Source organism: Talaromyces proteolyticus (assembly GCF_021365285.1).
Source record: "Talaromyces proteolyticus strain PMI_201 chromosome Unknown BGW36scaffold_10, whole genome shotgun sequence".
Taxonomy (NCBI): domain Eukaryota; kingdom Fungi; phylum Ascomycota; class Eurotiomycetes; order Eurotiales; family Trichocomaceae; genus Talaromyces; species Talaromyces proteolyticus.
In genome coordinates, this window is record NW_025764286.1 from 1,361,488 (window position 1) to 1,375,909 (window position 14,422).

The 14,422-nt window shown below is 49.0% G+C and overlaps 6 protein-coding genes across 6 annotated transcripts; 5 read left to right on the forward strand and 1 right to left on the reverse strand.

Moving 5' to 3' along the window:
• Positions 1–1,258: 1,258 nt before the first annotated feature.
• BGW36DRAFT_385793 (uncharacterized protein) lies at positions 1,259–2,961 on the forward strand (the record flags this gene model as incomplete). Its single annotated transcript, XM_046216959.1, has 2 exons — positions 1,259–2,764; positions 2,818–2,961. A coding segment is annotated over exon 1 (1,379 nt), but the record flags the coding sequence as incomplete, so codon positions are not given.
• Positions 2,962–6,285, forward strand: BGW36DRAFT_347313 (uncharacterized protein). The gene is made up of 2 exons (XM_046213233.1): positions 2,962–5,120; positions 5,185–6,285. The coding sequence occupies exons 1-2, from the start codon at positions 3,341–3,343 to the stop codon at positions 6,108–6,110; spliced, it is 2,706 nt and encodes a 901-aa protein (XP_046068945.1). The 5' UTR covers positions 2,962–3,340; the 3' UTR covers positions 6,111–6,285.
• Positions 6,286–6,669: 384 nt separating this feature from the next.
• On the reverse strand, positions 6,670–7,392 carry BGW36DRAFT_430815 (uncharacterized protein; the record flags this gene model as incomplete). Its single annotated transcript, XM_046220891.1, has 4 exons — positions 6,670–6,819; positions 6,879–7,062; positions 7,114–7,165; positions 7,227–7,392. The coding sequence occupies 4 exons, from the start codon at positions 7,390–7,392 to the stop codon at positions 6,670–6,672; spliced, it is 552 nt and encodes a 183-aa protein (XP_046068946.1).
• Positions 7,393–9,319: 1,927 nt separating this feature from the next.
• BGW36DRAFT_303010 (putative nuclear pore complex protein) lies at positions 9,320–10,473 on the forward strand (the record flags this gene model as incomplete). The annotated part of the gene is made up of 2 exons (XM_046211842.1): positions 9,320–9,580; positions 9,640–10,473. 2 exons carry the CDS (start codon positions 9,320–9,322, stop codon positions 10,471–10,473), a joined length of 1,095 nt encoding a protein of 364 aa, XP_046068947.1.
• Positions 10,474–11,415: 942 nt separating this feature from the next.
• Positions 11,416–12,002, forward strand: BGW36DRAFT_385814 (uncharacterized protein). Its single transcript, XM_046216960.1, has 2 exons — positions 11,416–11,438; positions 11,572–12,002. The coding sequence occupies exon 2, from the start codon at positions 11,590–11,592 to the stop codon at positions 11,872–11,874; it is 285 nt and encodes a 94-aa protein (XP_046068948.1). The 5' UTR covers positions 11,416–11,438; positions 11,572–11,589; the 3' UTR covers positions 11,875–12,002.
• Positions 12,003–12,908: 906 nt separating this feature from the next.
• BGW36DRAFT_430819 (ICE2-domain-containing protein) lies at positions 12,909–14,286 on the forward strand (the record flags this gene model as incomplete). The annotated part of the gene is made up of 2 exons (XM_046220892.1): positions 12,909–13,430; positions 13,489–14,286. The coding sequence occupies 2 exons, from the start codon at positions 12,909–12,911 to the stop codon at positions 14,284–14,286; spliced, it is 1,320 nt and encodes a 439-aa protein (XP_046068949.1).
• Between the last annotated feature and the right edge of the window lie 136 nt (positions 14,287–14,422).

The following is a 14,422-nucleotide window of genomic DNA, read 5'->3' on the forward strand; positions in this document are numbered from 1 at the left end:
AAATAATTTGAAAATTTTTTGCATACTAATAAAAGTTGGAATAAATTTCCCGGATGAGATATCTTCGAAAAATATATCACGTGCCCACCAAGCCCTTGCAAGGATTTATTCTCCTTAGTGTCTCCGCAGACCTAACAAAGTCCCCCCCCTATTATTAAAGAGTCTTTCTACTGCAATCGCAGATGCTGGAATTGCTATATAGTCTCTGGCGGCTGCCGCACTCCATGGATACTCCTGACAATAAGTTCAAACAACCATTCCTTGTCTTGTATTCCTGGATAATGCACTGTCACTACTACATCAAAGTATCTATCAACTAGTAAGAGCAGATGAGAAGCTTGATCGAACTGTTTAAAATCATTTTGAAAGTTGAACACCTATGGTATACGTCACATTGGGAATTAGGTTTATATAATATTAATTTTTAAAGATTTTGAAGTGGCTTGTATACCTATTATAATTGACCTCCCGGAATTTCTCTTACCATTATTGGCTTAGCTCCTAGTTAATCTCCGGTCTTATACTGTAAAAGTCAACTGGATTCTAGAATCAGCTATAGCTACATGCAGTACAGAGTGTTTTGCACATGCTGAGTCGATGATGTCATATGCCAATGTTCCACCTATGAGGCCCGGGGAGGTTCGCATCATATAACTCACCCTACAATTTCAATCCATCAGATCAGATCTCTTGTCATTCAAAGTACTTTTACCCAAACTGACAAAAAAAACAATGGCTACTCTAACTATTCCACAGGATCTGCTTGAGCGTTTCTTGCGGGCTGTAGTTTTGCTTCAAATTTTGAATCCCGTTCGTGAGCATACAAGCGCCAATGATGTCGATCATGAGCATGATGAGATTGAGCAGAGTCGCGCAATTTTCTTGAAGCAAAAGTTTCTAGACTCATTCGCTTTAATCAGTGCTAACCGAAAAGGAGGCAATTATGTAGCAGCGGCTTGTATAGAAGAAGGCCAGAAGGAAGGGTCTATAATCCGAGTTGCACGAAATGCCGGGGTCCCTAAATCCATTCTGGATCCACTACAAGAAATTTTAGATGATCTGACGAAGATAGCTCTCAAAGGTTAGCTTCACTGGTCACATAACTATAAGTTTTCCTGACTATTTGTATACTAAGCATCGGATGCTAATTCGGAACACATTCTGAGAAAAATCGTACTGTTGAATAAATCAAGGATCAAAAAATACGCCAGGGACATCTTGCGCGATTTGAAAAAGTTTGTTGTGTTACGCTCGGAGATTGAACAACAAATTCAGCAATCTAATTCAAATATATCTACCGGAAAATTGCAAAGTCTGCTAGTTTGGGTTGACAACATAATTGAGTTCGGCCACACAAAGGCCGCTCGTAGTTGTGATGTCTTGATGCAATACATTAGGTGGGCTCAGAAGGCCAGAAGTGATCACATGGAACTTCTCAAATCGGGTTATTCCAGTCAAGAGGAGCAACTGCCAAAGTGGATCAGGACTGTGTTGAAGCTGGGCCGCTATGGAGTAGCAGCTCAAGCTCTGATACAGTTAGCTTTGGAGTTTCCCGCATTATTCTGTCCTATGCTTGTGAAGGCTGTAGAAGCACCAAGTCCAGTGATTGTCCCTCGTGAAGGGGTTTCTCTCCATGCTGCCGTTGAAAATATCATGGGTGAAAGATCACAGGAATATCATAGTCGTTTGTTTAGCCTCGTGAGCCCTCGGAAGCAGAAGGATGTGGAAAAATGGTTTCGCAATAGATGCCCCGACAATCTTCTTGTCCACGCAGAAATGCAGCTTCTTAGCTATTACGATCAACGGCCTGAGGTCGAGCCCACTCTACGTTTCATAGGAGTGGGCAAGAAGTCCTGTTATCTGTGTAAAACATTCCTTTCATTTCCTCATCCTTCCTTCAAAGTCACCGCCTGCCATTGGAAAGTCTACACACGCTGGATTACTCCGCCAGCAGCTAATGAGCGTGTTTTTTCGTTCTATCGTGGATACACGGCGGAGTTGACGCAGATGTTAGAGGCGGAGGTCCGACGCGACCTTCAGGGCCGTCCCTTAAGCCGGCCTAAGCAGTGTCAATATCCGGCAGACTCCTCGGCAGGAGTATCAATGACCGGCCTTTCAGGATTAGAAATTCAAAGTGCTACCTCTAGAGCTTCACCTAGCATAAGGATCGAGTTGATGAAACATTTTCTCGAGGAAGGTGAAGCTTCAGGAACTAGAGAAAGCAAGGGCAAAGCACGAATAACCGACCTTCACAGCACGTTGACAGCTCCCAGCATTGTGTCATTAGAAAGGATTTCCGACCCAGCTGACAAAGGTGTTACATCTTCCGCCATCGGCCATTCATCTTGGCATGACAAATCTTCGCCATTGGCCATAGTGCTCCATTTCACAAGGCCTGGTGATGCAAAGAACCGGGAGTTAGTCTGTCTGGCCGACATATTTGATTCATCTACCGGGTACCTATCCTATGACAAGCTCATTAAAATCCTAGCAAATTATACGGGATTCGGCCTCGCATTCAACAAAGAGAAAGAGTTTCTTGTGTTTAATGGTCAGCTTGTGGTTGAAAATGAGCGGCAGTTTATTGCTTGCGTACAGCATCTCTATAATGCCGACCATTTGAATGCTGAAGTTGTGGTGTGCAGCCGAGAAGATTGTCGTTTTATTACAGATATGAGAGATGTTGAAACACAGACAGAGGAGCAGACGAAGAGCGGATCACATAAAAAATGCGAGGTTGGCTTTTGCAGAAGCGCAAGTGGTGCTATTGACGATTCAGCGGAATTGGTCGAATAATTTACAGGATCAATTTCTTACATCCTGCCCGACCGATCTTACTGGCGCGCGGTGCAGGAACGCTGGGTCGCTGGCCAGGCGCTAGTGGCGGCACGGGTATGCCCAGTTTCCCCTTCCTCCATGTGCAGCAGATGATCGATCCTCGTTTCGCATCCTGGTCAATCATTAGGACGAAGTGTATTCAATCCAGTCCAATTCTCGTCTTTGATTCTCGTCCCTACCACCTGCTTGTGATCTAGCTCTGCATTATCGCCACTGCGAATGGCCTCATGCCTGTCAGCCGGGTGACCCGCTTCTAGATACCCCTGGAAAGATTTTGATGGCTTAAAGGGGTATTAGACTACTCCTCGCAACACAACAAGACACGCTGCGCTTCAGCTACCATTTGTACTACTACTACTACTCCTCCTCCTCCTTCTCCCATCCAGCTAGAGCATGTGTCGTGTTGGCAGTCGCCTCCATCGACCTTGACTTGCCCTCCACCGCTACACCTTTTTTACTCTCGCCGGCGCAAACTTCCCAAGATCAAACGCGGGGCACCAGAATGGGTCGCCAGAAGGACATCTCACCTGCCGACATGCAGCGCAGCGCAGGAGCTCAGGATGCAAACATCTCTCGGCGTCGCAAGTCATTGCCTGGCCGCTCGTCCAGTGTTCCACGAGTGCCGCCTTTGAACAACCAGCCACCCATGCCGACCACATCCCCTGAACTCATCTCGTCGTTGATATCGTCGCTGTCCACCATTTCAACTCCCGCGCAATCGCATTTTGATAGTCTACCATTTATCGGCTCTCAAACAGTGCCGTCGTCCCCGAATTTCTTCCAATCAGAGTTTCCACGCCCGAGTCGCATATCGGAACAAGGGTTTGGCATGGACTACGGAGCTTACAAGGAACCCACTGAGTCCACTGACAGTCCCTTCCTGCACCCTGACGATGCCGCCATCTCGCCTGTCGTTCGGATGGCGCCTGCGCCTGCGCCTGCATCGCCTCGTTCTCCTCGCTCGCCGAAGCTAAAATCTAGCTTTGGACGAGATGGCTCCCCGTTTCGCCCGGCTTCCAAAAGCTCCCATACCTCTTCACGAGCTGCTTTCGATGACTATTCTCTATCCGGCTTTGGCATCGTTTCGTCAGAGCCAGTGAATCGCTCTTCGCGTGCTCCCAGCGTTGCATCTTCCAGTTCGGGTGGAAGAAGGAGTCTCAAAGGTCCCTTGGGCTTACTGAGACGCGGATCGCGGGAGTCCACCCGAGAAAAGGACTTCGACCGTGGGACAAGACCCCCAAGTTACGAAGACAACTTAAAGACCAAGGTTACTCGCAGCAGAGCTAGTCTAAAATCCAGGCACTCGATGGCTGATCTGGTAGAGGAGGGAGGCCAGGTCAAGCATATCAGGAACGATATTACCCCTGCATTTTCTCCTGCAGCAACACAGCCTCCATCGCCAGCATCACATCAGATTCTGGCCGCTTCGTTGCATAGCCCCGGTGGCATTGGAAGTGGACGTGTCATTCCAACACGCGAATCTTCTCTTCGACATAGCTACAACAAGAAACAGCGATCAGCTCGACCTGCAGAGACTGCCCATACAAATGGCAGAGAGTCTACTAACGCTGCAAAGGCTGCTGTGGCCGAGGCAAAGGATGCAACTGAACAGACTGTGAAACGGATTCAACGCGTTAAGGAACAACAGAAAAGAATCAAGTCGGAGCTGAAGGAAGCGCAGGAATCACCGCCTATTCCAAATGCCTCTGAACCTCGGCCTGCGTTACCCAGGTCTTCGACTGAGCCCATACTCAGCCAAAGACACCGGGGCAAAGCAGCAATCCCTAGAGATACTAGTCTTGATGAGGCAGACCCATTCGAGGAAAGTGCGCCATCTCCAGCCATCCAGACTCGGCGAACGAGAGAGAAAAAGCGATATTCCCAAGAAAAACTGGAAACCCCGACTAGTCCTATCAGCGCAAAAGCCCACAAGCGTCACTCCTCTGGTGCTTTTACTTTGAACCGACCATCAATAGCTGAGGAGCGCCCTTCTAGTGCCGACTCTATCGATATTGCTGTCGAATCCTATGTCTTATCACCGCGGCTGACGCAAAAGGTTCCTCATCCGCGCTCAGGACGCATGATTGCGTTTTCTGAAGTCGGTGATCCCAAAGGGCACGTTGTATTCTGCTGTCTGGGTATGGGGCTTACTAGATACCTGATGGCTTTCTACGATGAATTAGCCCGAACTCTCAAACTACGACTAGTCACGTTAGACCGGCCGGGAGTCGGAGAAAGTGATCCCTCCCAGGAAGGGGAAGGGACTCCTCTAAGTTGGCCTGGTGAGCTTAATCCGTCTTTCTTTTCCTTAAGTTTCTTTTCTTGTGCATTACTGATTCGTGATAGACGACGTGGCTATTGTTTGTAACCACCTCAAAATCACCAAGTTCTCGATCTTGGCTCACTCGGCGGGCGCCATCTACGCTCTGGCAACTGCGCTGCGAATTCCACAACATGTTCGAGGTCGAATTCATCTATTAGCACCTTGGATTCCCCCTTCCCAAATGACAAACTTGGGCACACACAAAGAGCCTCTTCCCAACAATGCGGTCCCATATTCACAGAGAATTCTACGGGCTCTTCCGACCCCTTTCCTGAAAGTCGCCAACTCAAGCTTCATGAACGCTACAAGTAGCAGCATAACCACAAGTTTGCCCAAGTCCCCTAGGCGCAACAAAAGGAAAAGCTTTGGCAAAGACACCCCAGCCCCCGCGGTGTCCGACCTGACATCAAACGGTGCATCTAATAAGAAAGACGCGGCGCTGGCAAAAGAGCTACGCACGTCGAATCAAATATCCCGCGTGTCAACAGCCACACACCCGGCTCTTCGCGACGCCGAAGAGGCAGCAGTCCTGGCGATGCAGGAAAAAGAACGACAAACGGAGTACGACACGCGACTGACATACCGGATCTGGGAGCTTGCAACTACGAATGCGAATCCTGCCGTGGATCTTCTCGTATGTCTAGAGCGCCGTCAGACGATTGGATTCCGCTATGTGGATATCAACCGCGAAGTGGTGATCCACCATGGCAGCAAGGACACGCGTGTGCCCGTGGACAATGTCCGTTGGTTAGGCAAAACCATGCGGCGGTGCGAAGTTCGTGTTCTCGAAGATGAAGGGCATGGCTTGATGGCATCTGCGATTGTCATGAGCAACGTGCTTAGTGAGATGGCCAAGGAGTGGGAGGACTGGACCACCGTGGTGCAGGGCAAACGGAATCGTCGAACTACTATAACCCACCATTCTTCTCGCTCGATTCTAGCTGCTTAAAAAAAAGTTGCCCCCCCCTGGGTTATGTGTTGTGAGAAGCAACATAGTAGGGGCAATCTCTCTCCCATTGTCTTATTTGCAAAATCTATTTTGCCATTGATATGTTCATTTTTAAAATACCCTGTAATATTTCAAGAGATAACATAACAAATCAAACATAATTTTCTAATCCCACACTTTACTTCTTAGCATAATGATAATGCCCTAGGTACGTTACTTTATACGTTACTTTACTTGATATGCACGATGTGTGCACGGTACTTGGCATAAAATCATTGTTGGGTGGTTCATTTGCCCTAGAAAGAATGACAGGTGGCTGAAGAGGACAAACTGATACAGTTGTAGAATTCAAAGCCCTGGTTCAACCAGGACTAGACGGATGCATGACCAACAAGCCTTGCACTCCCTTTCTCTTCAACCGATTACATACAGTCCATTTACATGGAATCGAGACTACTGATACAAATCGCCATCGCAAGGCTACTGCGGTGAAGACCTGGAGCAACCGACTACAAAGCGGAGAGCTTGACCATGATCATGATCATCCCTGGCAAGTGAATTACTTATCTTCACCGCCTTTCTTCTTCGACTTCTTGCTTGGGGGTGGGGCACCTTCCTTCTTCTGGTGTACAATTAGTTTCGTCCAGCTCTCCTCGGGATCCCACTCGAAACCAGCGAGGACGGGTTTGTCTCCGAGCTCGTCATCAGCCTGGTTGCTTATGTCAGTAACACATCATGGGTACGGACGGACGGGTTGAATATAGATACCTTCTTCTTGAATTGCTTGTAGATTGCATCTAAACCATCCTTAATGGTAACGCCTTTGAGATTCCTCGCAGTGACCTCAAGGCCAAGTGGAAAATGGAGGTCGATCTTCTTCACGGGCGGTGTAACTAGGAATTTGGACAGGGCCTCTTTGTCTTCCAGTAAGCCTGGTGATGTGTTTAGTTTCCTAATCGTGTTAGTCAACGAGGACAAGAGCGGTGACGATGGAGTGACATACCAGCCTAGCTTCTGTGTCTCAATTGCAATCTCAATGGGTATCTGGTCCTTCTCTGTACGTCTTGGTTAGGCTGGCTGGCTGGGGGAGGGGATAGTATGATAGCTTGTGCTTACCTAAGTCGTTGATATTCTTGACGCCGTTGGCTGTCGATGAGACACGCTTGTGGCCCTTGTCCTTCTTTTCGGTCTTCTTCTCAGGCTTGGTTTCCGTCTTTTCGTCCTTGGGCGATATCGAGAGACCGGCCACGGCAGAGTCGATTCTGGTGAGTGGTTCCGTCATGGTGGAAAGAAGCGTTGTAATGGGAAGCTGGCGAGGGCGGGAGATTAGAACAGCACCAATAGGACGACAGGTCTAGGATCCTCAGAGGGGGAGATGGTATACCTCGTTGGACAGGGCTGAGTGGTGATGGCACAGAGACAGTACCTGGCAGTAGTAGCAGTGGTGATAGAGGATCGATCGGATGTGTTAGGAACAGGACCTGGGGGAGAGAGGAGAGGAGAAGGGGGGAAGGAGGTTATGGCTGATGGCGGTTGTACTGGGCAGGAGGGCAGGCGACGCGGATTGGCTGATCTCCGATGGATGAATCATCACAGGCGACAGGGAAGGAGTGCTGCAGCGCTTGGGGAGGCGGATGCTGAATGGCTCGTCACCCTCCCTGGCGGCCCTCGACAGCCTCTTTGGGCCTTAGACTTTGGCGATGACCTCAGGCTCGCGGCGTCCCATTCGCCCACCCAGACTATCAGGCGATGGCCTGCCATTTTTGAGACATTCCGAAACTCGCTATTCGTGGACTCAGATTCTACGGCTTGTCCGCGATCTACATGCTGTCTGTAGCAGACATCTACGGCATGTAACACCATATAGCCCGCGTGCTGTACGGTGTATACCTTCGTACCTTGGATGAACACTCGCATCCTCTTAGATTCACGCCCTAACGTACGTAAGTACCATTGCGTGCGCATGCCACAATCGCACCGGGAGCATCGGATGGTGTGATGGACAGTCTGCGTCATTGGTCACGTTACCACAGGGTGTTCTGTGTTCTGATCCAGAGCAGACAGCACTAGCCCTGCACCCCGCATTCCCGGAACCCCCCATAAGCTCATCCCGCTCCACCCGGACCCGCCTCTAGAACCGCTCTGGTGTGGGGTAGTGGTCTTTCCTACCTGATCAGCATTCACTATTAACTGTTTACAGCTCTTGGGTGAGCCCGTCACGTGGGCTCCATGGCTATATGGGCTCATCCCGATTGTGATGATAGTTGTATAGTAGGGCTTGGTCAGGGCAGCAAGGGCAGGATGAGAAACCCGTCAGGCATCCAGAACAGCCAATAATCGTAATTAATTCCAACAGTTGAATTGACAGGGGCATCACCTGATGCCGGTGAGCGGCTTCCATATAGCAACCGCGAGCTCGTGTCGGCGGATCACCTGACTGCCTCGACGGCCTGCATGAGGGTGGTGTGAGGTGTGAGGAGTTGCCCCATCGGAGTGTTGCCGTAATAACCATTAATCACAGCGTAAGTCCGTCCCTGGCCTGATCTACTGGCTTTTCTAGAAACATCAATGACATCGATCCTCGACCGGGGTTATCCTAGATCGGGCTTCTCCTAGGGCCAATGGCTCAGGGTATCTATCTTCTTTGTTGAAAACAAACTTGAACAAAGGGGTTAAAAGGTTAAAGTCGGCGGTGTCAGTGCATCCATCGATCGAATGAGAATGGCGCCCGTTTCGGAAACGTGTGATGGCCTGAGCACAACTCGTTGTGCCTCGGATAATATTCAACTAGTATAATTATGCCACACGAGATTATGCTTCCACCTTGAAGATCTGCTGCCTTGTGTAAAATGAAAACTCGGCTCAAATATATCTAATATCGCCTGCCGTCGTAGGTAGCAATCAGTGATATGCTATTGTTCTGCCGAAAATGATGCCTGCGGGCGGCTCACGCCCGAAACAGGCCTGCCAGCCACTAGCTGCGCCGCGCGACAAAGGCGGTGTGTGCTGCAAGAGTACTGCCGCGACGGACACCTCGAAATATTATGCAACGCGCTCAGCAGGCGACTTTTCTTTCAGTCATTGATCTTCGCCCCATCGCCAACGTCTTCGTTCCCACGTCGCGCGCAGAGATATCATAACTCTCATAGCTACAATTCCTCGTTGTCCGATTTTTCAGCCCTTGTGAAGTGAGTGTGCTCCCGCTCCCGATGGCGCTTTTTGGCAACGTCGGCGCCACCACGGCCGCTGCTCAGACGAGCACCACGGGTGACATATCGAAGGATGTCGCCCTTAACTCGCCCCCCGAGGACAGCATTTCAGACCTTGCCTTTTCTCCTGTCAGCAATCATCTGGCTGTGGCCTCTTGGGACAAAAAGGTCCGCATCTACGAAATCAACGACCAAGGACAGAGTGAAGGCAAAGCTCTCTTTGAACACGAAGCTCCGGTGCTGAACTGCTGCTGGTCTCCGGTGAGTATCATGCTCCCATGTCAATAGCTACGATCGCTAATATTGGTTGAACCGGATAGGATGGAACCAAAGTCATCGGTGTTGGAGCGGACAAAGCGGCTCGAATGCTTGATTTGGGTGCGAACGCGACTACTCCTGTCCAGGTCGCTGCTCACGATGCCCCGATCCGATGTGTTGAAATGATTTCCAATCCCAGCAACCCATCACAGCCTCTCATCATCACGGGTTCGTGGGATAAAAAGGTCAAATACTGGGACCTTCGACAACAAACGCCAATCGGTCAGATAGAGTGCCAGGAGCGTGTGTACACCATGGATGTCAAAAATAAACTTCTGGTCATCGGTACTGCCGACCGTTATATCAACATCGTCAATCTAGATAACCCAACTACCTTCTACAAAACAATGCAGTCACCTTTGAAATTCCAGACTAGGGTTGTCAGCTGCTTTGCGGACGCCACTGGCTTTGCCGTCGGAAGTATCGAAGGTCGATGTGCAATCCAGTATGTCGAGGAGAAAGACTCAACTTCCAACTTCAGCTTCAAGTGCCATCGCGAAACGCCACCTAACAACAGAGACGTGAGCAACATCTACGCGGTAAACGCCATATCCTTTCACCCTATCCATGGCACGTTCAGCACTGCCGGTAGTGATGGTACATTCCATTTCTGGGATAAAGATGCCAAGCACAGGCTGAAAGGTTATCCATCCGTTGGAGGAACTATCTCGAGCACCACCTTTAACCGAGATGGTAACATTTTTGCATATGCTGTCAGTTATGACTGGAGCAAGGGATACACTGGAAACACGGCACAGACAGCAAACAAGGTGATGCTTCACCCTGTTGCCCCTGAAGAGGTGAAGCCTCGACCAAACGCAAGGAAGCCAAGGTAAAAAAGCTTCCACGTGAATTTCACGTGAATTACTCTCCAGTGCTTCTGCTGTTTGGTCCAGGGGCAACGGAGATAGCACTTTCTGCCAGCATCTAGAATGACGAGACGATACCTTCACACCGTGGCCCTTTCTTAATAATACTAGACAACGCATGCGATCCATCATTTTCCTCCCTCCAGTCAAAAGACGTTGCCTCCCTCAAATATAACCCACTTACGACACATGGTCCATCTGTTTTGAGAACTTTGGCTCTTTGGGATACATTATTTCAAATCTGAGAATGAGAATGAGTAGCAGGAAAATATCACTGCCCATTGAGATGATGTTTCTAGCTATTGACTCCATTAAATTCAATAATTCAATGTATCTGAGTATATATAAATTAAGATGATTTCACCAGCAAAATATACAAGTATTATCAATCAATACTCAATAGTGTATATTTATACGCAGGAGATTTATAAATCGGCGATAAGTAGACTAGATGACCGCTGCAACTATAATATATATTGTTTCCTGCACGTCATCTAGTCGGCTTTCCTCACTGTTAAAATTAGACAAACGGGCAGAATTTTCATAGCCCTAATTTCATCGACATGAAAAAGCAGAATAATATAGAATAATATTCAACAGCGAATGTGTTGCTGGTTGATACATCTCCGATTCGTCAGTGGAGCCCGCCCGGCAGAAAACGGTAGACATTGTGCTTGACATTAATAATTTCTTCCACACACTCCCAACTCAGTTTGTCCATTGTTGTTTCGTGGGAGAACGGTCTAATAAACAACAGATATGGACTCGGACATTCTCGAGGGTATCCTTGAACTGGAGGAAAAGTTCTATCGTGAAGGATACGATGTTGGGTTGGCAGACGGCGCGCGCGCGGGCTACATCGAAGGAAGCGTATTCGCAGTAGAAAAGGGATTCAGCAAAGCTCTCGAAGTAGGGAAACTGTACGGGAAAGCCTTGGTATGGAATCAGCGATTAGTCGGATCTCATGCCTCGAACCACTCCGGGCAGGGGCCTGCCAACCCAGTCGACGCAAAGGAGGCGGCAATATCGCTATATAATATCAATAAGTCAACAGGGGTTACCCACACCAGTCTGTGTCGAGAGATGCCAGCCCTTCACGAGGGAACCAGAGTCGCCAAAAACATCAAGACTCTAGTTGGGTTGGTCGATCCAGCAACAACATCGTTGGAAAATACTGAAGATGCAGTAACGGACATGGAGGAGAGGCTCAGAGGCGCCCAGTTGAAAGCAAAACTTATCCAGAGATCACTAGGAGAATCAGATGAGACGGTAACGGATACTGCCATGGCAGGCAACAAAGAGACACGGCTTCAAGGCGATGGCTCTGGGAGTATTGAAGATATCAGCTCCTTGAGGATCAGGCATTGATCCAGCAATTGTTGTATGCAAAGACTCGCCAGGACACCGTTTCTCTCAAATTATCACTCGGGTATTATCTTCGCCACCATCGCAAGGCAAGAGTCAACCTACGGCACGGCAGCCAACCTTTGAATTTGGTAGGTAAGAATTACATTTCCGTAATCAAACACTATCATTCGACTTGGCTAATCGAGTATATGTTCAGTCAAGCAATACTATGTCTATATCTCCTCTACTACTCTACCAGAGCGACAAGCTATATATATAGTTAGACATAGGTAGATCATAGTTTTATATATATATATATATATATAATATATCCCTTGAGGCGCTGAAATAGATGCCAATGCTCTTATTTCTATCCAGATTCACGTGCCACAACCAACTCTACATAGAACCCCTCGCCACACGCTAGCATTCGCTTCCCAGTGCAACATCGAAAATGTCGTGTAGCGTCCAGACCGGCTCAGCGGACTGTAAACAGGCTAGGCCATCGTTTAGTGGGATGGTCACCGACCGCTGGTGGTTCCTGGCCGGTCGCGCAAAGCCCCCGTGGCCAATCACCACCATTCACCGCCCAGAAGGGAGGTCAAAGAACCATAATTTCCCAATACTCGTAGTAATAATTAATCGTTCTACGATACGCTGTCTATTTCTACCAGCACCATTCTCCCACAAAGCCTACCTCGAAGAGAAGGAAAAATATCGACTGATCGTGGCTGCCAAACCAGGCTGGTTTAGTGACGAGAACGCATGCTTTTGTACCTTCACGCATAATACCCACCCTTCGGCACGTGAAAGATACTTCTTGATAAGATCGCGTGCTCGACGGGCAAACGTTTGGATTTTTTGATCACACCGCTACAGTACAGACCTGCGCGACGCCGTCTTCTCCCCGCTTATATCAAAGTCGAAGTCGAAGTCGAAATCGTTGCAACACTAAGCCTGTTGTGTGTGCTCCCTTCAACATCCGTCCCTGCAAGGCAGGGTCCTTGGTGGTTAGCGCGGGCTTACTGTCGCCGTGGACAGTGACTTGCGACGTGATGTGGATGCTTCGTGTGATCTCCTCCGCTGCCTTCCTGACCGCTATCGTTTTATCGATCCCTCTGGCCTTTGATGTCGGTGGCAAGACGTGTGGCTTGGCCTACTCGCTGTCTCTCGCCAGCTTCTACTTCCTCTTTTCACTGCTCAAGCTAGCCACCCCCGACGAATCGCGATTCAGGCGTTTGCTGGTCATTCTCGTGTCATCGACGCAATGGCTCATAGTCCCGAGCTTCCTCATCTGGTCGTTGAATCGTTTTTCGGTGGACTCCGATAACCGCAGACGTTGGGTGGATAACAAGGTGGGAGAGAATCAGGCATGGGATGCTTCGATAAGCGCCTGGGTGCTTGGACCGGGAGGTCTCATCGAAACTTTTACCATCGGGAACTGGGATAAACTCTTGCGTTGGTCGTCTCCCGTCTTTCAGTTGGTGGAAGGATTCTGTAGTCTGCTCGTTATCCAGGCTGCTGGGCAGATTACCCGATGGCTCGTCAATAGAAGCGGTGGCGGTGACACCTGGATGGTATGTGGCGGCTTTATATGTGTCTTTTACAATTTGCATGCTTACTGACATTTTATAGATCAGTCTTCTCGTCTTGTCTGCGTCGATTATCTCAAGCTCTGTCTACTACCTCTGGCGAGTTTTACAGTTCCCCGAGATTTCTAATGTCGATGCTGCATTGATAGGGGTAGCAATCACAAGCGCGGTAATACTGTGCGCCTGGGGGATTGGAAGCGGTCGTGGTAATGCCGTGGAGAGCTCGCTCTTGTTTGCCTATATCGTTCTCTGTGTCTATCAGATATTCACGGATTATCAACCATCCCAACCTGTTGAACAGGCCCTGCCAGGGCAAGCAGCCGATTTTCCTCCTCTGCCACCTATTATAATGGCGTCATATAGCACATTGATGCACCTCCTCTCCCTTCTGCCGTCTATAACGCATGCGGCTTTCAATGTTGTTACTGCCGCGTTTAGTGCTATCACACCATCAGTGCTCATCACCCTCACTTATCGTTTATTCGTCTTTTATGCCTCAACCCGGATTATTCCCGCTGTTCGTGAGTCTGGAGCACGAGCTCTCTCCCAAGAGGCGTCTTTGGACGACGATGATGGTGCGGGCCAGCTTTTGGGACTGCTAAGCTGGTTTTCGCCCACCATCCTTGTTGCTGTCTACACTAGTCTGCTGATGCAACATTTTGCGGTCAACTCTCAAACAGAAGTTGGGGGACAATGGTGGTTAAGCCATGGCGATGTCGGCTCAAACTTCTGGCGGTGGATAAACCTGGCTTGCACAATGGCTTTGTATGCCTTCGAACTATGGATTGGAAAGGAAGACGAAATCGGTACGAGTGTCACTGGTCATTGGAAGATGGATTGATGCGAAGAGTGCTTTGTTTTCGCAATATTTGTCTTCTCAAATGCTTTTATGACCTCGGCAATGGTGTCTTTTCCACGGACCGGGGGGACTGATAGAAGAGCTTCATGTTCTTCCGCCGCTATCCACGTTCTTCCGC